This window comes from Scyliorhinus torazame, chromosome 28, assembly GCF_047496885.1.
Source record: "Scyliorhinus torazame isolate Kashiwa2021f chromosome 28, sScyTor2.1, whole genome shotgun sequence".
Classification (NCBI taxonomy): Eukaryota; Metazoa; Chordata; class Chondrichthyes; order Carcharhiniformes; family Scyliorhinidae; genus Scyliorhinus; species Scyliorhinus torazame.
In genome coordinates this window covers 29090150-29115424 of record NC_092734.1, presented here as the reverse complement: position 1 = coordinate 29115424, position 25275 = coordinate 29090150, and the positions used below count along the sequence as shown (strand labels likewise).

The 25275-nt window shown below is 44.5% G+C and overlaps 1 protein-coding gene across 13 annotated transcripts in view; it reads left to right on the top strand.

Moving 5' to 3' along the window:
• The window catches only part of LOC140403631 (AP2-associated protein kinase 1-like), a 56409-nt gene that overhangs the window by 20645 nt on the left and 10489 nt on the right, over nt 1–25275 (top strand). For 12 of the 13 annotated variants that reach the window (XM_072491770.1, XM_072491772.1, XM_072491769.1 and 9 more), the window contains 3 exons: nt 536–825; nt 5023–5207; nt 16505–16666. In XM_072491770.1, the coding sequence (XP_072347871.1) occupies nt 536–825; nt 5023–5207; nt 16505–16666 (637 nt within the window). The remainder of the gene's footprint in view (nt 1–535; nt 826–5022; nt 5208–16504; nt 16667–25275) is intronic. The other variant, XM_072491771.1, reaches the window with a different exon arrangement.

Below are 25275 nucleotides of genomic sequence, written 5' to 3'. Positions count from 1 at the left end.
GGGGTTGATGTATGAGGAGAGATTAAACAGTTTGGGCTTATATTCGCTGGAGTTAAAAGGATAAGAGAGGATCTGATTGAGGTATATAAAATACTAAAAGGGATTGATAAAATAAATGTAGACCAAATGTTCCCCCTTGGGGAGCAATCTAGAACCACAGTTGAGAAGGCGGTAGATTTAAAACTGAGATGAGGAGGGACTACTCGTAGAGGGTGGTGAATTTGTGGAACTCGCTGCCCCATAGTGCGGTGGAGTCTGAATCATTAAATTGTTTCAAGAGGGAAACAGATATATTTCTGATTTTTTTAAAAAACGTGTTAAAGGGGTATGGGGAACAGGTAGGGAGCTGGCTTTGAGGCCATCACCCATGATCTGATTGAATGGCGGAACAGGCTCGAAGGGCTGAATTGCCTACTTCTCCCAATTCCCATGTTCCTAAACTTTGATGTTCCACTTTTTGAGAATCATAAATATTGCAAACTTTTTTAACTTGATGTGTACTTATAAATGTACTGTTTATATGAACCTCCCATAGGCTTACAGACCCAGTACCTACTACAGAGACTTCAATAGCACCTCGCCAAAGGCCAAAGGCTGGCCAACCAACTCCATCTTCAAGCATTCTAACGATTCAGCCTGCTACGACACCAAGGAAGAGATCAGCTGCACAGTTGGCGCCTCAGCCGTCAGCTGCACAGTTGGCGCCTCAGCCGTCAGCTGCACAGTTGGCGCCTCAGCCGTCAGCTGCACAGTTGGCGCCTCAGCCGTCAGCTGCACAGTTGGCGCCTCGACCATCAACTGCACAGTTGGCGCCTCAACCATCAGGTGTGTAGTTATGTACATAATCACTGAAAATATTTTTCAGTGGATTTAAGTTATTGTTTATATCCAATTTTTGCCTCATGCCCTCCCCACAAAATATCACTCGTCATTGGCAATCTGTTAAAGTAAATTTATAATTTAACAATTGAGTGGCAGTGAACCAATAATTTAAAACAAAAAAAAAACATTTGATTGAATAATATTTGCAGCTGTAACCTCAAACCATAGGTGATATTCTGGGATGTTGGTTTCCTCTAGAACATTCGTGCAAATCGAGCCAGCTGCTTTTTATAAAACGAACAAAGCTTAATAATAACATATGAAAAGTTGTTTGCAGAGCAATTGCGAGAGAGTGCCTGGCTTTAATTTATTCAGAATGTTTCCCCAAGAATTAACCTGCTAGATGGTGTCTGAACATGTTAATAACAGCAGCTGCATTCTGGGTGCAAATTTCTGAAATAATTTTCAAAAAAGACCAACTAGTGGCCAATTAATAATGGGAAAGATATAGGAAAGCACAGTTGTGGGAAATTGGAGAGGTGCAAGAATTATCCAGGAGTTATAATGGGGGACTTGATTTATCCTAATATAGATTGGAACAATAATAATTTAAAGGAGAGCAGGACAAGTTTCTAGAGTATCCTCAGGAGAATTTTCTTCATCAGTATGTTTTCAGTCCAACAGTGAATGAGGCATTGCTGAATCTGGTTCTAGGGTACAAGGTGGATCAAGTGTTAGTTGGGGAACATTTTCAGGGACAGTGATCATAGGTTTTGGTTGATAATAGAAAAGGGCAAAATCCAGAGCCAAAATAACTAATTTGGTAAGGGCCAACTTCATCAGGGTGAGAATAGACTGGACTTAGTTAAATTGGGAATTGGATGAAAGTATTGTGAATTGTGAGGACGACAGTGATAGCTTCGAAAGTATGTAGACAGGCTGGTGGGTTGGGTAGAAAAATGGCAGATGGAGTTTAATGCAAGGAATTGTGAAGTGATTCATTTTGGCAGGAAAACCGTGGAGAGGCCAATATAAGATGACAATTCCAATGGGGGAAGGCAGGAACATAGAGACCTAGCTTTTTGCATTGACAGATTATTGGAAGTGGAAGAACAGGTTGAGAAGGCAGTTAGTAAAGCATATGGGTTCCTGGGCTTTTGTAGAAAGGGGTGTAGAGTACAAAGCAGGTACAGTTATGATAAACCTATGCACCATGCTTTAGGAAAGATGTAAAGATATTAGAGAGGATGCAGGAAAGATTCATGAAAATATTTTGAGGGATGAGGGACTTCAGTTACATCCATAGAATGGGAAAGGCTGAGGTTGTTATCCTTGGAGAAGAAATTTAAAGGATTTTTGATAACCGTGCTCAAAATAATGAGGGGTCTGGGAAATGTAGATGGGAAGAAACTGTTCCTTTGGCAGAAGGATCAAGAACCAGAGCACACTGATACATGGAGGTTACAAACAAAAGAAGCACCAGTGACAAACTGCAGACTTTCTGCATCGATCTGGGTGTATTGCCCGAGTGTGTGGTAGAGGTAGATTAAATAATTGTTTTCAAAAAACAATTGGATAATTATCTGTCGAAAAACAAATTGCAGAGCTAAGGGGAAAAGGTTGGGGAGTGGGTTTAGGTGAGTTGCACGCGCAGACATGGCGGGCCAAATTACCACCGTTAACCATTTAACTCCCAAGAAATGGTGCCCGGATCAAGCTTGTTACAAACCAAAGTTGAAGCAGAGTCCCTTGCATTTTATTTCAGCAATTTGCTGTACACAAACTCAAACATTAAAATATATATGTCTTGAACTTTAGATTTTATATGGGCCCTGGCAATCAATAGACTACAATGTGTTGGGAACTCAAATTACAATAATTGCAGGCTATTTAAAGCTAGAATGAAAGTTAAGAAGTTAAGTGCAAGTAGAAAATTAATGTTAATGTATTTTCTCCCTCCCAATAGTTGGTAAAATTATCTTCAAAACATTGTTTGAATTGTCAGTTGCAGAAGAAATTAGGATTATAATATGATGCACAGTCTGTCTGGGACCAGCCATGGAGCCACTCAGCTGATGCTCAGCAAGTAATTCCATAGGCATTGTAATCCAGGACTGAAAATGGTGCCTATTGTGTGGACTTAGACTGGAAAGCTCAGTACCAACTTGGTACTGTTATCTGTTCAGCTGGTACTGAAATTGCCGGTCTGACCCCGAGAATAGTAACCCTTTTCAATCCTGGGCATTAACCACAACAGTCACAAAGTCATGTCAACTGAGCAGCCTTCATGCATTTGAGACCTAAATTCCAACTCTAAAGGACATTGGTGATAAACTCCTCAGACTTACTAACTTATTAGAGAAACTTTTTTTTTTTTTAGAAAGAGGGAGTGCTTAGGGAGTGCTTTTATATTTTCTATTCATTGCAGTTATTTATACTGCAGAAATTTTAACACATATAAGAGGCACTGGCAGTAAAAGAGTAGAATAAAATGTAAAAACTTCATATGGACTTCAATACTCCCTTTATTTAACTCGCTTCAGGTTATGTCCTGCATGCTCATTAAGTATCTGAAAATTGTTTGTTGAATGAATCAATTGCTAAAGTCATTGATCCTACTCCCCCGAGGAAGCTAAACCTGAAAGAAATGTGGGACACTATACTGCAATGGCCTCTCCTGCATCTAATATTTTAGGAGCTGTGGACGCAGTAACACAGTGTAGTGACATCCTGCTTGAATGCATTAAGACTTTGCATTGACATTTCTGCCACAACTCAGGGCCTGTCTCCTTAATGCTCCAGCTGATCACTGCCTCATGTGTATTCCATGCAGCTGCATTGTGTTAATACTGGCCCTACTCTTTCTGTGGAAACGATGTATAACCCACCAATGACCGAGCTGTACTGATACCTGACATGATCTCTCTGCTGCAGCATTGTCAAATTGGATTGGATTTGTTTATTGTCACGTGTACCAAGGTACAGTGAAAAGTATTTTTCTGCGAGCAGCTCAACAGATGATTAAGTACATAAAAAGAAAAGGAAATACATAATAGGGCAACACAAGGTACACAATGTAACTACATAACACCGGCATCGGGTGAAGCATACAGGGGTGTAGTGTTAATGAGGTCAGTCCATAAGAGGGTCGTTTAGGAGTCTGGTAACAGCGGGGAGGACGCTGTTCTTGAGTCTGTTCGTGCGTGTTCTCAGACTTTTGTCCTGCCCGATGGAAGAAGTAATTCAAATTACATGCCCAGTGAAGCAGTTGAGGTTCCTTCATTAAATGTTTTTAAGATAAAGATAGATAGTTTTTTGAAGAATAAAGGGTTATGGTGTTCGGGCCGGAAAGTGGGACTGAGTCCACAAAAGATCAGCCATGATCTCATTGAATGGCGGAGCAGGCTCGAGGGGCCAGATGACCTACTCCTGCTCCTAGTTCTTATGTTCTTATTATGTTCTTATAAATGCATAAACTCAGTGGCATACATAAAAATCTTCCTCACACAGAGTGCTGCACCAGTGCTGGGGAGTAATGTAGGAGATCTTCACAGTATGAGTTGGATCAGTATCTGAATGGTGCCACAATTTATTTGGTCTATTTGATTTTTCTTTGCTATATCAAAGAAAGTTAAATTCAAAATATCAATATTCTATGTATAATGGAACCTCTTATCGACCTCAATGAAAGGCTTTCACTACCCTGGAGAGGAATTAAAAATTGTGATAATTGAGAATCATAAACTAGTTCTGCTGCAATTTATTTTCTTTAACTTCATGAAATTACATATTCAAATTTCCAGATAATGCCCGTCAATTTTCATATTGAAGTTTGGATAATATTGGAAAAAGTAATGTTGGCAGTTTGATTCTTGTTCGTCTTTTGGACCTGAGCTTATAAGGCATCTTAACCTCCAGCTTAATATCAGAGTTGCCAAGATAACGAAATCAGCCATTTCCCTAATGCCAGCAGTTGAATCAAGGGACCACTACCACAAAAATCCAGGAAAAACGACTGTATTTCAACCGACATACAAAACAAAATCATGACTTATTTCTTGCATGCAATCAAGGAATCTGCTTCATCAAGTTTGACAGATCCAGATGGCTGAGCACTAAGAGATTGTTTTGCAGTTCAGAACTGTGAGCAAACCGATAATCAGAACACGTTAAACATTTTTACATTTTTGGTTTGCACAGGAGTTTCAGCTGCAAATAGTGGCCACATTGCTCAGTTACTTGGTCAACAAGCACAAGTTCAGCCAGCACAACCCCAGCAGTATCTGCAACTGAAACCACAGGCACACCTGTTCCTTCAACAGCAGTATTTGCTGCACCAGCAGCAAGCCTACTTCCAGCAACAGCAAATATTACAGGCAGCACAGGTAATACTCAATTTAGTTTAAAACTGTACTTTTTCTCCCCGTGCCATCACCAAAAGCAGATGGGTGCATTCTAAATATTCTTCCATTGGGTACCCGTTCTTCATTGATGCTTCAAGTGTGAGGCGCTCATCGTCTTTTGTCCTTTAAGATTGAGACCATCCCAACAGCTGCCTCTGCCACTTTCCTCCCTCCCCATTGGGCCACACGTCCTGTAAGGCTCTCCCCTGCCCTGGTCCTGAACTTCTCTAGGTTTTCCCCCCATTTCTCCTCATGCTCTCTCTGTACCCCCTCATGCTCTCTCTGAACCCATCTTGTCCATGAAACCCAACTCTTACTTCCTCACCCAGCACCCCTATCCTCGCTGCCCCCCTGCCATGGCCTCACTCCTCCCTATCCTTGAAATCTCTTCTAATGACACTACTACTACCCTTGAGATAGTGCACACATCGAATTCTGGCCTCTTGAGCATTCTCAATTTTAATTGCTGCACTGTTAATAGCTATGTCTTCAGCTACCGAGGCCTAAAGCTCTGGAGCCTCTTGCTAAATGTCTTTCCCCACTTTCCTCCTTTAGAACACGCTTTAAAAGGAGCTTCTCTGGCCAAGCTTTTGATCATCCACCCTAATATCTCCCTATGCAGCTTGCTGTAAAATTTTACTTTATATGTATTTGTGTACCACCGTGGCACGCTTTATTATGTTAAAGGCACTAAACTACAAGTTTCTGTTGATGGCCAATTTATTTACTAGAATTTCAATAAAATGTAGCTGTAATTCATTTATTGCCTGTTACTCATTACATTTATCCTATGGCAATTATTTTAGAGGCTAGTCATGCTTTGAGTTGTGTGCATGTCTTTTGCCTTGGTATGTATAAATCCATGCCTAATCAACATAAAATACTTGGATTCGCTTGAACTTGTTACTACTTCATAAAATTATTACTGCACAGACGGGGCAATTAAGCCCACCCACGCACTCACACTCTGTCTATTCAATTTCGTTTTGAAATCATTGGTTGTCTGTGCTTGCACTATCTTCATCTGCAGTGGGTTCCTGGTCAATATGACTTGCGTTAAAGCCACAACCTTTTCTCTTGCCCTAAACCTTGAATCCATGTATCCTAGTCCTTGCACCTTCAGCCATTGGCTTTCTTTGTCCACTTTATCTAAACCTACCATAATCTTGTACATTTCCGTCCTTTGCTCTAAGAAGAGCAATCTCAGCTTCTCCAACTTAACCTAAATATCCTCATTCCTGGAACCATTCTGGTAAATCTCCCCTGCACCCTCTCAAGGACCATCATTTCCTGCCAAAAACATGGTGACCAAAACTAGACGCAATACTCTTATTTGTGGCCTAACCCAAACCTTTATAAAGGTTCAGCATAGCTTGTCTGCTTTTGTACCCACTACCTCTTTTATGTTCATCCTCCCAAGTACCAACAAGCTAGTTCATTTCTTCAAATGGTCATTCCCCCTTAAGATTTCAAGCCTTGAAACATTTACTTGCATGGTTTCACTTGCTATTATTGGCTGGCTTCGTATTGATCTTGCTTTGTGCTTTTGCCCAGTGTCAGCAGCACTGGTCTTCTCACCTTTTGATCCATCCTTTAGAGTTTCATGATCACTTTGTATCTGTTTGGTTCAGCACTTTGGGGAAACAAGTTTTTTTTCTATTAAGTTTTCTTCAAGTCCCATCATTCTGTGCTTCATGGCGCAGTCTTTACTGAATTGAATCTTTCAGTCAGGCTATACTTTGGTTAAATCCTGCTTTGATCAATCCCAGTGTAAGGAACTAACTGAATATAATAATTAAATGTATTTGTCATCCTACAAGTTCTAGGAGCTGAGCCTATACTTATACTTCAAGAAAGAACTAGTAGTGACAAACAAACATTCACGACCATCAGCATAAGCAATGCCATTGCTCAGTCATGTTGCTAATTTATTGAATGCAAAGTTGGTCCCTTTGATGACAGGCCAGAAAAGGACTTCGGTGTTGGGGGCCATAGCTAGTTGCCTGATTGAGCAGGCCGTCTTACCTCTGGTATCATCAAATATGACCCAAGTGCCAGAGTTGGTGACGCCATCCAATATCCTGAGTTATGATAGAGGCTGCTATGTCTTCAAATAACTTGGGCAGACTGCATGCCTGATGTGAATTTCTCTCCTGGCTCATGCATTTCTCCAGGTTTTTGGTACCACCCAATGTGTTGGCTGATACCTTTTGGGTTTTGCGTTGTCTGAAGTCTAGCAAACAAGTAAGCAGCAGTAGCAGTTTGATGGAGATCATCAAATGAGATTGCAGGCTGTTGGTTTAGATCTTGTAACTGTAAACAAGACCTGTAAACTGGTAACTGTTTGACACTTGTTTTGTCAAATTAAGTCCTCATCAGCAAAGAGACTAGTTTGAACCTAGGTGGAGCTAGCCACAAATCACCTTCTAATATATTGCACACTCAAGGAATTATGTTCAGGGGCATGCAGGAATAGCCTGGCAGACCATTTCAATTGTGGCAAGCTGTTAAAAATAACCAGGATGTCAATTGCTCTATGATGGCACTTCCAAAAATCTGGCATTAATATTTTCTCTGCCCAAAACAGACTGGAAATAACCAATTGTGAGAGTGGAACTCTCTCCTGAGTTAGCATATATGCCAATGACTGGACTGAACGTCTTGACATGATGTTAACTGCCTCTGACAATTAGGCCAGTCAGGGTGTAGACACTGTTTGTCCAAAACATATTTTCGATCAAGTTCTTCAAGATTTAAGGTAATGTCTTGATTATTTGGGAGGGGATCATTCCTTAAACATTTTCAGTTTTATGGGATAATTCAGAACCTCCATTTTGCCGATGACCACACTAAACATTAGGTAACTTTGGTTTTCTGTCGTTAGGTTTACTTTTCCATATGTGCTGATAACACATTGAATGTTTGTGTGCCAGCTCTGAAGTATTACCACTTTACGGTGATTTTGTTTTGTTATGGGCACTCTTATAATATCAAAGAATTCCTCCATACGCCAAGGGGCAAACTATAAAATGGAAGAGAGCTTTTTTGAGGGCAGAAAATTATTTTCATCCTTTGCTTATTGTGACATTTAAAAATATATTTCTGTTCCATTTCTGTGTTTGAGGATCTTGGTTTGCTTACGATACATCTGGTGGCCACCCATTACTCAGGGGATTGTAAGACATTTTAAAATCCTATAACCATCTATCATGTATTCAAACTTTTATTTACGTGTATTTTCATAAATGCACCTTTATAACTGTTTATGCAAGCATACCATTTTGATGCCAGTGTTGGCATTGTATAGCCTCAGTTTTGCATCTCACAGCATTTTTCCAGTTAATGCAGAAAAATTCATATATTCCATTAAACTCGCCCCGCCATCCCAATTTTCTGTTGCTGACTAAATATTAAACTCATGTGATATATTAAACAAGATGAAATGGGAACTGAATTGAATTGGTGTGCCATTAAGGCGTGCTGATTGATTTGAGGATTATAGTTGATTTCCTGTGCAACTGTGCAGGTAATCAACTAAGCATCTTGCATATGATCACTATCGCCTGCGTAACCTCTCAATTCAAACAAACTGAAATTTGTTGCAATGAAGACTGTATCATCTGTGTCACTGTCACCTGTGCACAACTCAATGAGTATCAATTTCTGGTGCTTGACCACATTTCGCTTGGCACTCGGGCATTCACAAGATTCCATGTTGCTTAATATTGTTTCAAGCTAAATCGCTGCCTTTGGAAGCAGACCAACGCAGGCCAGCAGCACGGTTCAATTCCCGTACCAGCCTCCCCGAACAGGTGCCGGAATGTGGCGACTAGGGGCTTTTCACAGTAACTTCATTTGAAGCCTACTTGTGACAAGTGATTTTCATTTCATTTCAATTGGAAATAAAAATCTGCATAATTTATCACCTTCAAATAGTATACACCTTCAAATAGTATACTGCTACCCTAATTGTAATTTTTTTTTTCTTGGGAATTGAATGAAAACGTGTACCTTGCCAGGGAAAAGAGAAGGGAGGATTGTGATGTACATACAGGCCATGGCTGATAGGCGATGAGTACCATTCACGCCACAAGTGCCAGGGAAGGGAGATCTCCAGCTTGATCTCCAGCAAGAGAGAACCTAAGCATTTGCCTTTAGTATTCAGTGGTAGCAACATCGCTCAATTCCCCCTCATCATCATTCTGAGGTTTAGCATTGACCAGAAACTTAACTAGGACAACCATCTAAATAATGTGGCTACAAGAGCGGATCTGAGACTGGAAATTCTGTGAATACTCATCTCCTAACTCCTCTAAGTTTATCTAAAAGGCGCAGGCATGTGATAGAGTAATCTCGACTCGTGTGGGTTTTGCAGTTCCACCAGCACTCTAGAAATGTGACAGTATCCAGGGCAAAGCAGTCTGTCTGATTGACACCTCATCCTCCACCACAGGCACACAGTGCCAGCAATATGCATCATACACAAGATGCAGCAACTTGCCAGAACTCCTTCGATAACAGTTTTTAACTTCATGGCCTCCACCACCTTGAAGAACAAAAGGAGCAAATGCATGGTAACACCATCGCCTATAAGTTCCCCTCCAAGCCAGACACCATCCTCTTCGAACTATATTGCTGTTCCTGGGTCAAAATCCTGGAACACACTTTAACAGAACTGTGGATGTACCTACTTCACATGGACTATAGAGTCAAGTAGGTGACTCAGCACTCCCTTCTCGAAGGAAGTTAAGAATGGACAATAAATGCTGGCATGGCAGCAATGCTTAATTCCAAGAATGAATGCAAAATGAATGAAAGCCTAGCATGTGGCCTTTTCAACTCCCTGTAGACTGATGAAATTCAATCCTGCTGTCTGCATGGCTCCTAAATTAAATGATGGTTATGGTCCAAGTTAAACTGTTAATTATGAATCTATAGCACAAATCTGCCTGTCAAGTTGGCACCCTGCCCAGAAAAGCAAAATCATTGCTGCATGTACAGATTCTGCCCCTTAGGCCAGTTTAAGATGAGGCAGAAAAAGGGGGCCATTGACAGATGTCAGATTCGTAATGCAAGTAAGAACCAGGCTGAACATAAAAGTTCAGAGATAGCGTGAAAAATGAATCTGAGGTAAAGTGAAAAGATGAGACTGGCAGCTAAAATAAAAGGGAATCCAAAAGATTAAAGGGTAGCAAGTGTGGGTAGGACCAATTAGCAACTGAAAAGGAGACCTAAACCTGGAGGAAGAGGGCATGGCTAAGAAAGTGAGTACTTTGAATCCTCAAGTAAAAATGCTGTTAAAGCCACCGTGAAGAGAAAGGAGTTGAGAGACTGGGCAAGGCTAGCTTAAAGTTGATGCATTCCATCCACCCCTGGTCATGTATCTGAGGATATTATGAGGGTGCTTAAGGGGAAAAGAAAAGGAGGAAATTGCAGGAGTATTGGCCGAAGTATTAAAAAAAACTTTATTTATAGGGGTGGTGCCAAACAAAAAAGGGTTCAAGGAGAAACCAAGCAACTAACAACAAGTCCGTTTAACCGTCTCTCGCAACAAACAGGACAAAATTGTGGATTAATTAATGAAAGCCAGTTTGGATTTGTTAAAAGGCAGTTTTACAAAAGCAAATGCCGCAGATGCTGCAAATCAAAGTACAGAAAATACTGGAAATGATCAAGTCAGGTGGGATCTGTGGAGAGGAAATGTCGATGTTTCAGTTGGTGAAGACCCTTCATTGGAATACAATTTTAGCAGTTATATTACATGGTGTGAATTTGGAATCACATGCAGGCCAGAGCAGATAAGGATGCTCTTGCCTGCATCCATCGGTAAGATGGAAGGGCAATCCATTAGTTTCATTTCTATTTAAAAATCATTCCAATTATGGGAAAATTGTCCAATCCACCTACCCTGCACACTTTTTTGGATTGTGGGGTGAGACCCACGCAGACACTGGGAGAATTGTGCAAACTCCACACGGACAGTGCCCCAGGGCCAGGGTCAAACTCGGGGGGTGGGGGGGGGGGGGGCTTGGCGCTATGAGGCAGCAGTGCTAACCATTACACTACCGCGGCGCCCTAATAATCCATTAGTTTCATGGTATTTTATTCCAGTTTTATTATTTAGTTGAATTCAGAATCCTCCAGCCGTGGTGGGACTTGAACTTCTTTCTCCAAAGAATTACTCTGGCCTCTGGTTTACTCGTTCAGTAAAGTTACCAGTGTGCTCCTGTTTTCCTAAAGTGAAGCTGAGGTGGTTCTCCTTGGAGCAGAGAACGTGTTTGAAAGGATATTTGACAGAAATGTTAAAAATCATGAGGGGTCTAGATAGTAGAGGAACTGTTCCCATTGACGCAAGGTTCAAAAACCAGATGACACTGATTTGCGAAAAGAACTTCTTAATTCAATAGGATAAGCATCTGAAGGTAGACAGTTTGCATGACCTCAAAGTGTGAAGTTTGGGACTAGCTGATTTTCTCTTGCAGAAAGTGGCATGGATGTGACGAGACAAATGGTAGCTTCCTGTGGTGTAACCAATCGGTTTAAATGAGTTTCCCTTCACTGGATATTTATGGCAACTGCTTATAGACTAGAGTAGAGATGGAGAAACATTTGCATAATGTGTAGAAATCCCAAGAGAAGCTCGTCATATTGAAAATTTCTCTTTATTGCATATTTATGGCAACTGCTGATAGACTACAGTAGCGGTGGAGAAAACTTTGCATAATGTGTAAGAAATCCCAAGAGGAGCTCGTCATATTGAAGATGAATCTCTAATTACACAAGACTAAAAATGGATCACGTCTGCTTTTTATAAAGGACAATGAAGTAAATCTTCGCCCACAAGTGTGCTGCAGCCGACCATTGTCACTAAATTTCAAAAGTTACCTTTTGGTGGCTTTAGGACTGTTAGTTTGAATCCGTGTGCGTGCGTCCGTCCGTCCGCCGGCGTTATTAGCCTCCAGGTACCTCTCTATACACTTCCGGACCCGCCCGCTCACCACCTCGTCCGCCAGCAACCCCACCTCTAGGCGCCACAACGGGCGCTGGTCCCTCTCGGAAACAGCGCCCTGCTCATGACAAAAAAGTCAATCCGTGAGTAGGCCTTGTGAACATGGGGGAAGAATGAAAATTCCCTGGCCCTCGGCTTCACAAACCTCCATGGATCCACTTCTCCCATCTGGTCCATTAACCCCCTCAGCACCTTGGCCGCCGCCGACCTCCTGCCCGTCCTAGACCTAGAGCGATCCAATGTTGGATCCAGCACAGTGTTCAAATTCCCCCCCCCCCCCCCCCCCCCCCCCCCCCCATTATCAGGCCCCCTGTCTCCAGGTCCGGAATCCGGCCCAGCGTACCGCCGCATGAACCCCGCATCGTCCCAATTCGGGGCATATACATTGACCAACACCACCCGCTCCCCCTGCAACTTGCCACTTACCATCACATACCTACCGCCATTGTCTGCCACAATGCTCGGCACCTCGAAAGACACTCTCTTCCCCACCAAGTTTGCCACCCCCCCCCCCCCCCCCCGAATTTTTGCAACCAAACCCGAATGATCAACCTTCCCTGATCCGCCACCCTCTGGTGCGTCTCCTGAAGCATGGCCACATCCGCCTTCAGCCCCTTCAGGTGCGGGAACACCCTGGCCCGTTTGACCGGCCCATTCAGTCCCCTTACATTCCAGGTTATCAGCCGGACCAGGGGGCTACCCGCCCCCTCCCCCGCTGACTAGCCATATCCCTTCCTAGGCCAGCCACATGCCTGCGCCCCTTGCACGGCCCGTTCCCCACAGCGGCAGACCCCCGCCCCAACCTCCTACCAACTCCAGCTCCCCCTTGACCATTCCAGCAGCAACCCGGCCCAGCTAGGTCCCCTCTAGCTGCATTGCTCCCTCCATTGCACTCCCGCAAGTCTGCTGACCCCGGCCACTCCCGCCATTCCATCGACCCCCCCCCCCCTGTGTGGAACTCTCTCTCTTCCCCCCCCCCACCACCACTACCAGCGGGATCTCGTCCATTCCACGCCCAGCGCGGGAGAAAAAGCCTGCGCTTCCCGGCCCCGCCCCTTCAGCCCTAAACCGGGGGGGTGGGGGGGGGAGGAAGAGGAGAGGAGGAGGAGGAGCCCGCGCTTTCCACTCGCCCGTCCCCGCCTCCTCTGTCGCTGCACCCTTTCCAGGCCTGGTCCCACTACCCCCAACGCCTACCATTGATCTTGATGTAACTTGTAAATTATTTATTGCAAACTTCTGATTAAAATTATAAGAGCAATTGTTAAGCCTGTTCGCCAATGAAAACCAGGTAGGACGGCAATTAAAATTGACCAGGTAGCTGACTTGGAAATGTCCTGTCTGAGACCTGCCAATTTCAATTTTAACTTTCTTACCAGGCAGCAAAGGTGCCCACCTGAAAGTGCATGATCCTCCTTTAAATATGTATGTTATGACACAATTTTGATGAGCTCCGATTTCAATTTTAATTGTGGCATGAGGGTAAGCTACCATAGACTATCTGCCGGGTGAAGACAGCAGAAGTGCATCTGATCTGTGACCAGAAGAGGCCATTTAAGGGTTTTGTCGGGAAGAGCAGGTTCTTCCCTGTGGGGCGTGCAGGAGGCTTATGCTGCTCCCTCTCCCTTACGTGATCCTCCTGAAATTTCTTCCAGAGACTTCCCATCAAATTTGGAGACTATTTGAGTTAGCACACATTAGTTCAAAGCAGATCCAGCAGCTCAACTGGGAATCCACGAGGTACTATGGGCCATCAGCAGCAGAATTTATTCCACCACAATCTATAACCTTGTGACCAAAAAGATTATTATTATAAGTAGGCTTACATTAACACTGCAATGAAGTGACTGTGAAAAGCCTGGTATATTCCCCTCTCTCTCATTACCATCAAGCCAGGGGTCAAGCTTGTTTCAGAAATGTGTGGAAGAGCATGCCAGGAGCAACACCAAGCAGAATGAGGTGCTAACCCAGTGAAGCTGAAATACCACTATGTGCACGCCAAGCAGCAAAAACAATATGCCACAGACAGCTAAGTGGAGCAATGGAGCAGATCAAAGCTCTGAAGTCCTACCACATCCAGACATGAATGAAGTGGACAATTAAAGGGAGGAGGAGGCTTCGTGACCGTTTCCATCTTTAATAATGGTAAAGACCAGCAGTTGAGCACTGTCTGTCTTCTCCTGAAGTCCCCAGCATTACAGGTGCCAGTCTTTGACCACTCAATGTGATACCAAGTAATGGCAGAGTTCACTGGGTACGGCTAAGACTATCAACTCTTACTATATTACTGATCATTTGTGTTTCATAACTAACCACACCTCCAGCTAAGCTGTTCTCATTCAGCTATAACATTGGCATCCACTAAGTGGGAAATTGCCCAGTATGTTCTTTGGAGAAAAAGCAGGACAAATCTTAAGGTATCAGTAATATATCCGGTGTCTTTTGCCCACCAATAATCTGGCCACTTTGTTTGGGTTCCACCAGGACCGCATTACAAACATGGCCGAAGGAGCTGAATTCCACAGAAGAGTTGAGTAACTAGCATTTGACTGAGTATGCCATTAAGGAGCCCAGCAAAATTCCTTGGGAATTGGGGAAAACTCTGCATTGGCATACCAGCCAAAGGAAAATGGTTGTGATTGTTGGACGCCAATTATCTCAAGAGGTCTGTGCTGCAGAGTTCCTTGGGAAAGTGTCCTAGACAAAACTATCTCTGCTGCTTCGTCAGTGACTTTCCCTTCATTAGAAAGTCAGAAGTGGGTACGTTTGATTGCACAGTGCTCAGTTCCCTTCACAACTCTGCTAAACGGGGCTGGTTTAGCACAGGGCTAAAGAGCTGGCTTTTAAAGCAGACCATGGCAGGCCAGCAGCACGGTTCAATTCCCGTACCAGCCTCCCCGAACAGGAGCCGGAATGTGGCAACTGGGGTCTTTTCACAGTAACTTCATTTGAAGCCTACTTGTGACAATAAGCGATTTTCATTTCATTCATTTCATTTCAACTCTTCAAAATAGTGAAGCAGTCCATGCCTGCAAGTAGAAAAATCTAAGACCCTGTTAAAGCTGGGCTGAGAGTGGAAAGTAACATTTGCTCCATACAAGCGGCCAGCAATGACCATCTCCATCAAGTGAAAGTCTAATCACCACCCCTTGATGTTCAGTGCCATTCAAGAAATTGTCATTTCCAGAAACTTGTCACTGAAGTAATGTGGCTCCAAGAGCAGAAGTTTCCACATTTGAGTGACTCAGCCCTCAACTCCTCACATCTTTTCCACCATTTGTAAGGTACATTTGTGATGAAATACTTTCCAGTTGTCTGGATAAATGCAGCTCAACACTCAAAGCTCAAAATAACCAGGACAAAGCAGCCTGCTTCATTGGTACGCCATCCACCATCTTCCCTCCATTGATGCACCATGTCTGCAGTATACATCATCCAGCAACTGCACTGTTGTAACTTATCAAGGCCTTTTCAACAGCACATCCCAAGTCTGTGACTTCTGCCACTTAGGACAGCAGAAAGAAGCATGAACAAATCACATATTTCCAATGTATAAGTACTGGACCATGAATAATGAATGAAAGAAGTGTATTATATTGGAAGCATGTGTAGTTTTAAATTTTTTTTTAACCGGATGTGCATGGCGTTGGGAAGACCACCTTTGATTGCCATCTCTAATTGCCCTCCCAAGGTGATGGTGAACTCTGCCTTGAACCGCTGCAGTCCATGCGGTGTTCGTATGTCCACAGTGTTGTTAGGAAGGGAGTTCCAGGACCTAGTGACAGTGAAGGGATGGCAATATAGTTCCATGTCAGGATGTTGGTGTTCCCCTGCATCTACTGCCTTTGTCCTTCTCGGTGGTAGAGTTCTTGGGTTTGGAAGATGTTGTCAAAGGACATGGTAAAGAGGCAGTAGTAATGGCTAAAACTCAGGGTTTTTTTTTCTAAACCTATAGAACTTGTGCTAGTTTGCAGTGGTGAGCAATGCTGCCTCACCGCTCCAGGGACCGGCCCATGGGTGGCTGTCTATGTGGAGTTTGCGCGTTCTCCCCACGTCTGCTTGGGTTTCCTCCCACGATCCAAATATGTGCAGGTTGGGTGGATTGGCGACTAAATGGCCCCTTAGAGATCAGGGATGTGCAGATTAGGTTATTGGGAGTGGACCTGGGTGGAGTGCTCTTCTGGAGGGTTGGTGCAGACTTGATCAGCCGAATGGCCTCCTGCACGGTAGGTGTTCTATGATTCTATGATAATGCTGTACTCTATTAATATAGCGCTACCAGGTGATGCAGCAGGCCCAGCAGCAGATGATGCAAAACTACTACCTTCAGCAGCAGTATGCGACAGCTATGCAGCAACAAGCAGCTTTGCGGCAGATGATGGCACAAGCATCTGTTCAACAAAAGGTGGCTCTGCAGCAACAGCAACAGGCTCTTGTAAGAACTTTAATTTGTTTTATTAATGCTTTATGTATATCATTGCACCTTGGTGAACCAGCCAATTTTAAAAAACGTTCTCCAGCAAGCTAAACATCAGATCATTTGATTCAATTTTTAAATGTGTTCAAGCCGATACTTTAACATAAACTGTTCGGTACTTCTGTGAATTGTAAACAAAAATACATGGAGCCAAACAGAGGAATATTCGGAAGGATGAGCAAAACCTTGTCACATAGGGGTTTTTCTGAAGAGTCTCGCAGGAGGGAGAAGTGGTGAGTTGAAGCGGTTTAGGGAGGAAATTCCAGAAGATTGGATCTACATGGCCTATGGCATAGCTACCAATTCTGGTGGAAAGGGAGTTGTCAGAGGAAGAGAGTGCTGGAGATGGTTGAAGTTTAAAACATGTGCTGTTCAGTGTTTGAGAGCCAGTGTAAGTTGGGAAGGACAGGGTTTATGTGCGTATGTCATTTTGTTGCTGCTTGTGAGGCTGAAATTTATTGGCTTGAGTGGCTAGTGGGGTGCCTTGTTGACGTGTTTCATATAAGTGGCTTGCTAGGCCAATAAAAAGGATGTTAAGAGCCAACTGCATTGATGTGGGACTGGAGTAACGTATAGGTAGTAACGTTTAGGCCAGACTGAATTCGGTCAGATGATCCCCTTTCTAAAAGGACACTAGTGAAGTTTTTAGGACATCCACACAGCTTCGCATTGACTTCTCGTTTTTGTTACCAATTTTTTTGAACATAATTCAAATTTTAAAATTGCCATGATAATATTTGAGATCTCTGGATTATTAGCCTAGATCTCTAATACTAGGCAAGTAACGTGACCACCCTAAAGTGCCATATCCATTGATCCAGAAAAATGACAACTTAAGGACTGATTTTTGTAGATTGAGAAACTCGGCAACAAATTAAAAAGCAGAACCTCATAGGTGGTAATCTCTAGATTATTACCTGAGCCATGTGAAAATTGGCACAGGCAAATAAGATTAGAGGATTTGATGCGTGGCTGAAAATGGTGTATGAGAAATTGGTTCGGGTTTGTGGGGCACAGGCAATTGTACTGGGAAAAGTAGGAGCTGTACCACTGGGATGGTCTACACCAGAACTGTGCTGAGTGTTCTAACAAGCCGCATAACTAGTCGTGTAGAGAGGGTTTATAACTAAACTGGGGGCATGGGATCAAATTTGGGAAGATGTGGTAAATCGAGGAGGCGAGAGAAAAAGGCGTTAATGTGGGAAATGGTAAACAGTTTGTGACAGGCAGGGATAGAGAGTACAAAGCTAGAAGTGCATCAGGTGAGGCTAGAGGTTGTAAAAATAATAAAGGAACAAAACTAGAGCATCGGTAGCTGAATGCATGTAGCATTAGTAACGAAACAGATGTAAAAGAAGTACTCTGGGGTCCCTGGAGCGGTGAGACTGCATGGTAGCACAAGTGGATAGATAGCACTGTGGCTTCACAGCGCCAGGGTCCCAGGTTCGATTCCCCGCTGAGTCACAGTCTGTGCAGAGTCTGCACGTTCTCCTCGTGTCTGCGTGGGTTTCCTCCGGATGCTCCGGTTTCCTCCCACAGTCCAAAGATGTGCAGGTCAGGTGGATTGGCCATGCTAAATTGCCCTTCGTGACCGAAAAGGTTGAGAGGGGTTATTGGGTTACGGGGATAGGGTGGAAGTGAGGGCTTAAGTGGGTCAGTGCAGACTCGATGGGCTGAATGGCCTCCTGCACTGTATATTCTATGTACAATCTGATGGCCATTATAGAGACATGGCTGCCAGATAACATCATTTGGGACCTGATTATTGAAGGGTACATGATATTTGGGAACGATGGGAAGCTGCAAAAAGGTGGAGGGGTGGCTCTGTTAATTAGCGATGCTCTTAGCGCAGTAGAGGGGAATGACCTAAGTTCAGGAAACTAGGATGCAGAGACGGTTTGGGTAGCAATGAGAAATTATAACGGCAAAAAGTCACTTGTACACCACTCCCACATGCCCCCTAACAGTACCACATGGTAGGACAGAGCATAATGGGAGTTTATCAGAAAGGTATGGCGATAATCATGGGGGATTTAATTTGCATACAGACTGGATAAATCAGAGGAGAAAAGTAGCCTAGAAAAGATGAGTTCATGAAAGTGTGTTTTAGGGATGGTTTCTTAGAACAGCCATGTTCTGGAGCCAACCAGAGAACAGGCGATACTAGATCTAGTATTGTTCAGAGATGGCATTAATTAATCATCTCGTAGTGAAGGCACCCCCAGGTCACAGCGATCATACTCAATTTTACATTCAGTTTGAGGATGGAAAGAGTAGGTCCAAGAGTAAACTTAATTAAGGGAAACTCTGAGGGCATGAAGGGAGAACTAGCTAATGTGAACTGGCAGATGAGGTTAAGGGATATGCCAATAGAGATGCAGTGGCAGGCATTTGGAGATATTTCAGAATAGATATAATCCAACGAGAGAAAAATTCCAAGGCTCCGATCCACTATCCATGGTTAACTTTATTTTTAAAAAATGAAGATGGTGTTGTGCAAGGATGGTGGCAGGCCAGCGGACTGAGCAGAATATAAAGAACATGCAAAGAAAGACAGAAGATTATTGAGGAGGGAAAAGTTAGAATAGCAGAGAAGGCTAGCTAGAAATATAAAAACAGATGGTAAGAGTTTCTACAGATATTCAAATTAGTAAAGATTAACAAAGTTAATGTTGGTTCTATAGAAAGTGAGTCTGGGGACTTAATACTGGACAATAAGGAGATGGCAGCTGATTGCACAGGTATTGAGCATCTGTCTTCACAATAGAAGATACAGGTAACATCTCAAATAGCTGTAAATCAAGAAATGGAAGTGAGGGAAGAACTCAGGAAAATTACAATCACTGGGACAAAGGTACTTGGCAAATTATTGGAACTGTATGCTGACAAATCCTCAGGTCCTAATGGGTTTCACCATCGTGGCTTAAAAGAAGTGGCTAGTGAGATAGTTGATGCGTTGATTTTAATTTTCCAAAATTTCCTACATTCAGGGAAGTTTCCATTAGATTGGGCGACACAGTGGTTAGCACTGCTGCCTCACAGCGCCAGGGACCCGGGTTTGATTCCGACCTTGGTAACTGTGCACGTTCTCCCGTGTCTGTGTGGGTTTCCTCCCACAGTCCAGAAATGTACAGGTTAGGTGGGTTGGCCAAGCAACATTGCCCTTTCAGTGCCCAACGGTTAGGTGGGTTTAGAGGGTTATGGGAATAGGGCAGGAGAGTGGGCCTACGTAGAATGCTCGTTCAGAGAGTCAGTGCAGACTCGATGGGCCGAATGGCCTCCTTTTGCACTGTAGGGCTTCTATGAATCTGAGATTGGAAAGTAACAAATGTAACTCCTTAATTCCACAAGAGATTGCACAGCTCCGATTCAGAGAGACCTGGGTGTCCAAGTGCATGAATTGTAAAAAGCTAGTATTTAGGCACAGCAAGTAGTTAGGAAAGCAAACAGAATGTTATCGTTTACTAAGAGGGAAATGGAATATAAAACTGGAGAGGTTATTCTTCAGTTGTAGAGAATGTTGGTGAGATTACTTCTGGAGTACTGTGTACAGTGTTGGTAAGTGTGTTAGAAGCAGTTCAGAGAAGGTTTACTAGAATGGGTGCATTGTCTTGTGAGGAAAGGTTGGAGAGGTGAGGTCTGTATCCAGTAGAGTTTGAGGTGACTTGTTTTTAAGATTCTGAGGTATCTTGACAGGGTGAGTGTGTCCTCTTGTGGAAGAATCTAGAACTAGAGGTCCCCATTTAAAAATAACGGGTGGCCATTTAAGACAGATGAGGAGAAATTTATTCTGAGGGTGGTGAGCCTTTTGGACTGCCTTCGTCATAAATCAGTGGAAGTAGAGTCTTTGTATATTTTTAAGACCAAGGTAGATAGATTCTTGATAAATAAGGGGCTGGCAGGTTATTGGTGTTGGGCAGGAGGTTACATTCAGATCAGCCATGATCTTATTGAATGGCTTAGCAAGCTCGAGGGGCCGAATGACGACCTCTTCCTAATTAGCAGGGTTTTACATGAGCTGTAGTCTGTGAAGGGTGGCTAGCCAATTGGCAGAGTTTAGTCTCTAGGGGTCTGTAAAGCATGGATCAGGGTTCCAGCAGCCTATGGACAGTGGTGGGCAATGTTGTAAAGTTGGAAGTAGGCAGTCTTTGTGATGGGGATTGCATCTTCCTTTTTGCTTATTTAAAAATGTACTTTACTGGACCAAAAACATGGCTTAATCACAAGTCAGCTACAATTCTGGAAACCTCCAACAGTAATTACAGGACAAAGCTCAATCCTTCCCCTTGTGGAATTACACATCTATCACTGTTTGGACTATATACAATCAACTAAACAAGGGAGCAGTGGACAGTCTGTCTTCCCAGAGTGGACCTTTAACAAAATCCATTGTTCACTTTAGAAGTTGGATAATGGTTATTAGCGCATCCACAGATAACATGTTTTAAAAATCTGTGGATGCGCAAATAACCATTATCCTACTTCTAAAGTGAACAATGGATTTTGATGCGAGATATGCCATGGCCCATAATCTCCTGGCTCCCCAGAATCAGATTTGGCTGAAGAATCCCTCTTGGAAATTTCATACAAGTTTCATAGAATCCCTATAGTGCATAAGGATGCTATTCGACCCATCAAGTCTGCACCAACCCTCTGAAAAGCACCACTAAGGGTCAATTTAGCATGGTCAATCCACCTAACCTACACATCTTTGGACTGTGGGAGGAAACCGGAGCATTGAATACATTATTGATCTAATTTTAAAGCCTTCTAACCTTCTGTGCAGTCCAATGAGACTAATGTTCCATTGTGGAATTAAACCGAAGCATTCACTTTGTACTTCATCAAATTAATGTTCCTTCTCATCCAGACAGAAGTGTGTTTCAGGATGTGGGAATGGAAACCACACTCCTGTCCAAGTTTTAATAGCTAGAATATTTTCGGACCAGTACTGTAGCATTAATGTTTTGAGCCAATGACCGTTGCTCAGAACATGAAAGATCATACACCTGAAACTCTGTTTCTCTGCTGCCTGACCGATTGAATATTTCCAGCATTTTATTTTTTTAATTTGCGTTCTAACATCTGCAGTATTTTGCTTTTTTGTTGTACCATAACATTTGTTAGGTTCACTTTCCCACTCCCTTGCATTTGGTGGTACACAGGCACTCAAGTGACAACACTGAAAAGTTTACATACTGTATGAATTTTGGGACCACCTCATTTTGTTGTGATATTTCTTTATTGTTTGGTAAGATGCCCAGGCATGTGTTGATAAAAATGCCTAATCTTGATCTGATATATTTCATATGTTTAAATAAAACCTAAAAATTCTTCCCCATTGATCTGATTCCAAATTGCTAATAGGAACCCGGGTTTGATTCCCGGCTTGGGTCACTGTCTGTGCGGAGTCTGCACGTTCTCCCCGTGTCTGCGTGGGTTTCCTCCGGGTGCTCCGGTTTCCTCCCACGAGTTCCAAAAGGCATGCTTGTTAGGTGAATTGGACATTCTGAATTCTCCCTCCATGTATCCGAACAGGCGCCGGAGTGTGGCGACTAGGGGATTGTCACAGTAACTTCTTTTTTAAAAAATATATATATTTATTAAAGTATTTTTAACACAATTTTTCTCCCTTACAAACAATAACCCCCCCCCCCCCCGTAACAAAAAAAAACGAGAAATCGCTCAGAGCAAGATATATACATGGCAAAATGATATATTTACACAGCTTTGTACACTGGCCCTCACCCGTACGTGCCAGTTTCCCCAACCCTTCATGTTATCTCTTGCTCATCCACCCTCCCAGGCAGTCCCCCCAGGACGTCTCCCCCCCCCCCCCCCCCCCCCCCCCCCCCCAAGGTTGCTGCTGCTGCTGACCGACCTTCCTCTAACGCTCCGCGAGATAGTCTAGGAACGGTTGCCACCGCCTGTAGAACCCCTGCGCAGATCCTCTCAAGGCGAACTTAATCCTCTCCAACTTTATGAACCCAGCCATATCATTTCTCCAGGCTGGGGGGCTTAGCCTCCTTCAACATTAGCAAGATCCTTCGCCGGGCTACTAGGGATGCAAAGGCCAGAATGCCGGCCTCTTTCCCCTCCTGCACTCCCGGTTCGTCCACTACTCCAAATATTGCTAGCCCCCAGCTTGGCTTGACCCGGACTTTCACCACCTGAGATATTGCTCCCGCCACTCCTCTCCAGAACCCCTCCAGTGCCGGGCATGACCAAAACATATGGACATGGTTCGCCGGGCTCCCTGAGCACCTTCCGCATCTGTCCTCTACCCCAAAGAACCTACTCAACCTCGCCCCCGTCAAGTGCGCTCTGTGGACCACCTTAAATTGTATCGGGCTGAGCCTGGCACATGAGGAGGAGGAATTAACCCTACCTAGGGCATCAGCCCACAGACTTTCCTCGATCTCCTCCCCCAGCTCCTCCTCCCATTTACCCTTCAACTCTTCTACCAGCGCTTCCCCCTCTTCTTTCAACTCCTGGTGTATTTCCGACACCTTGCCCTCCCCGACCCATACACCCGAGATCACCCTGTCTTGAACTTCTTGTGCCGGGAGCAACGGGAATTCCCTCACCTGTCGCCTTACAAAAGCCCTCACCTGCATATATCTAAAGGCATTTCCCGGGGGTGTCACAGTAACTTCATTGCAGCGTTAATGTAACCCTAGTTGTGACACTAAAAGATTTTTATTGTTATTAAAAAAACTTTTCTTTTCAGCGCTATCTCTACAGCAGGCATTTTCAAAGTCGGGGTCGCGACCTACGGGTGGGTTGCAGGCGGGTGTCAGGAAAGTCACGGAGCCGTCCGTCGCGGCGCTCCCGATTGCGCAAATTAACGCGCAACAACCGCAGCAGCAATGCCGGCTGCGAGCAGTCTTCAAAATGGCTGCGACCATATAACACAAATGCGGCAGCACTGTGCATGCGTGCCTGCTCATCGGTGCCAATGAGCGGGCACGCATGCACAGAACCGTGCGATTCTGCGCATGCACACCCATGAGCGGCACTCATGCGCAAAGCACAATATGGTCGTGGCCATTTTGTAGGCCGCTTGCAGCCGGCATTGTTAAAAGCTGGCTGCTGCGGCTGTTGCCTGCAAATGTGCGCAATCGGAGACACAGAAGATTTATAAAAACAATTCTGTGTAATCTTGCTGCCTGAAGCGAGGCAGAGAGAAGGTCACGCCCCCCCCCCCCCCCCCCGCGAACGTCGACATCACGTGCTTTGGGCGCTATTGCGATTCCTCCATTTTGTCAACATCAAACGAGTAAATAAGGACCAAGCAGGCTCTCCTCTCGCATTAAAGGTAAGAGAAAATGGTGGGTCGTGAATGTCAGCTCGCATGGGTCACAAAGGTCGGCCCGTGTGAGTTGTGAGGGGCGACCGGCGTGGGTCCCGAAGGTTGGCCGGTTGGTAAAAATGGATCCCCGGCAAACGGGGGCGATTCTCCGATTATAGAGGCCAAGTGTTCGCGCCGTCGTGAACGCCGTCGCGTTTTACGGCGGTGCGAACAGGGCTCGGGCACGACCTATTCTGGCCCGCACGGGGCCAGCATGGCACCAAATGGGCGCCAACCCGCGCATGCGCAGTTGGGGCGCGCCATCCTGCGCATGCGCGGGGAACGTCTTACGCACACCAGCCCCTCACCAACATGGCGCTGGTGTTCTGGGGCTGCGCGCGGAAGGAGGTAGTGGGGGGAAGAGAGGCCGGACCTCGGATCGGTGGGCCACGATCGCGGGCCAGACCCCATCGGAGGGCACCCCGGTGAAGGAGCCCCCCTCCCTCCCCCACAGGCCCCCCCCGCTCCTCCACCCCCAGCGTTCCCGCAGAGTTCCCGCCGGCAGCGACCGGGGTGGATGGCGTCGGCAGGAACCTGTCGTGTCGTAGCGACCGCTCTGCCCATCTGGGCCGGAGAATCGACGCTCGCCGGTTCTCCAAGCGGCCCGGTGCGAATCGCGCGCCACTGGTTTCCGGGGGATGGGAGAATCGCGTGCGGGGGTCGGGGCGGCATGGCGCGATTCGCGCGGCGCCCCGGCGATTCTCCCACCCAGCGTGGGGGGAAGAATAGCGCCCAACAAGTTTGAAAAACACTGCTCTACAGTATTAAATTGCTGCCAGAGTAATTGTATGTAATAGTTCCCTCTAGTGGTGAAGCAATGGAAATATACTTTATAGCAGAAGCTGGTGATCTGGAACATAAAACCTACCACTAGGCTTTGTCTTCTCTGACCTTTAGTCTTTATTTTTTTTCTTCACTCTAGATATTTTGGTTTCAAAGTCTCTTCAAAATTAATGTATTATTTCTGTTCTTTAGCATGAGATGGATGCTTAACTCTTGAGTGACTGTTACTATACACTGATTACCACATGATTGCTGTTCTCTTAGCAAAGTTCGTCCTTTATCCTTGGTGTCCTACTTCAGTTTTGAAACACAATTTGACATGCTGCTTCCAGGAGAATTGCATAATTAATTATTCTCTACCTGAAAAACGCAGCTAATACAAATGAACTAAACCCATGATCATCCGTTAATCCTTCTCGTGAAATGAAATGTT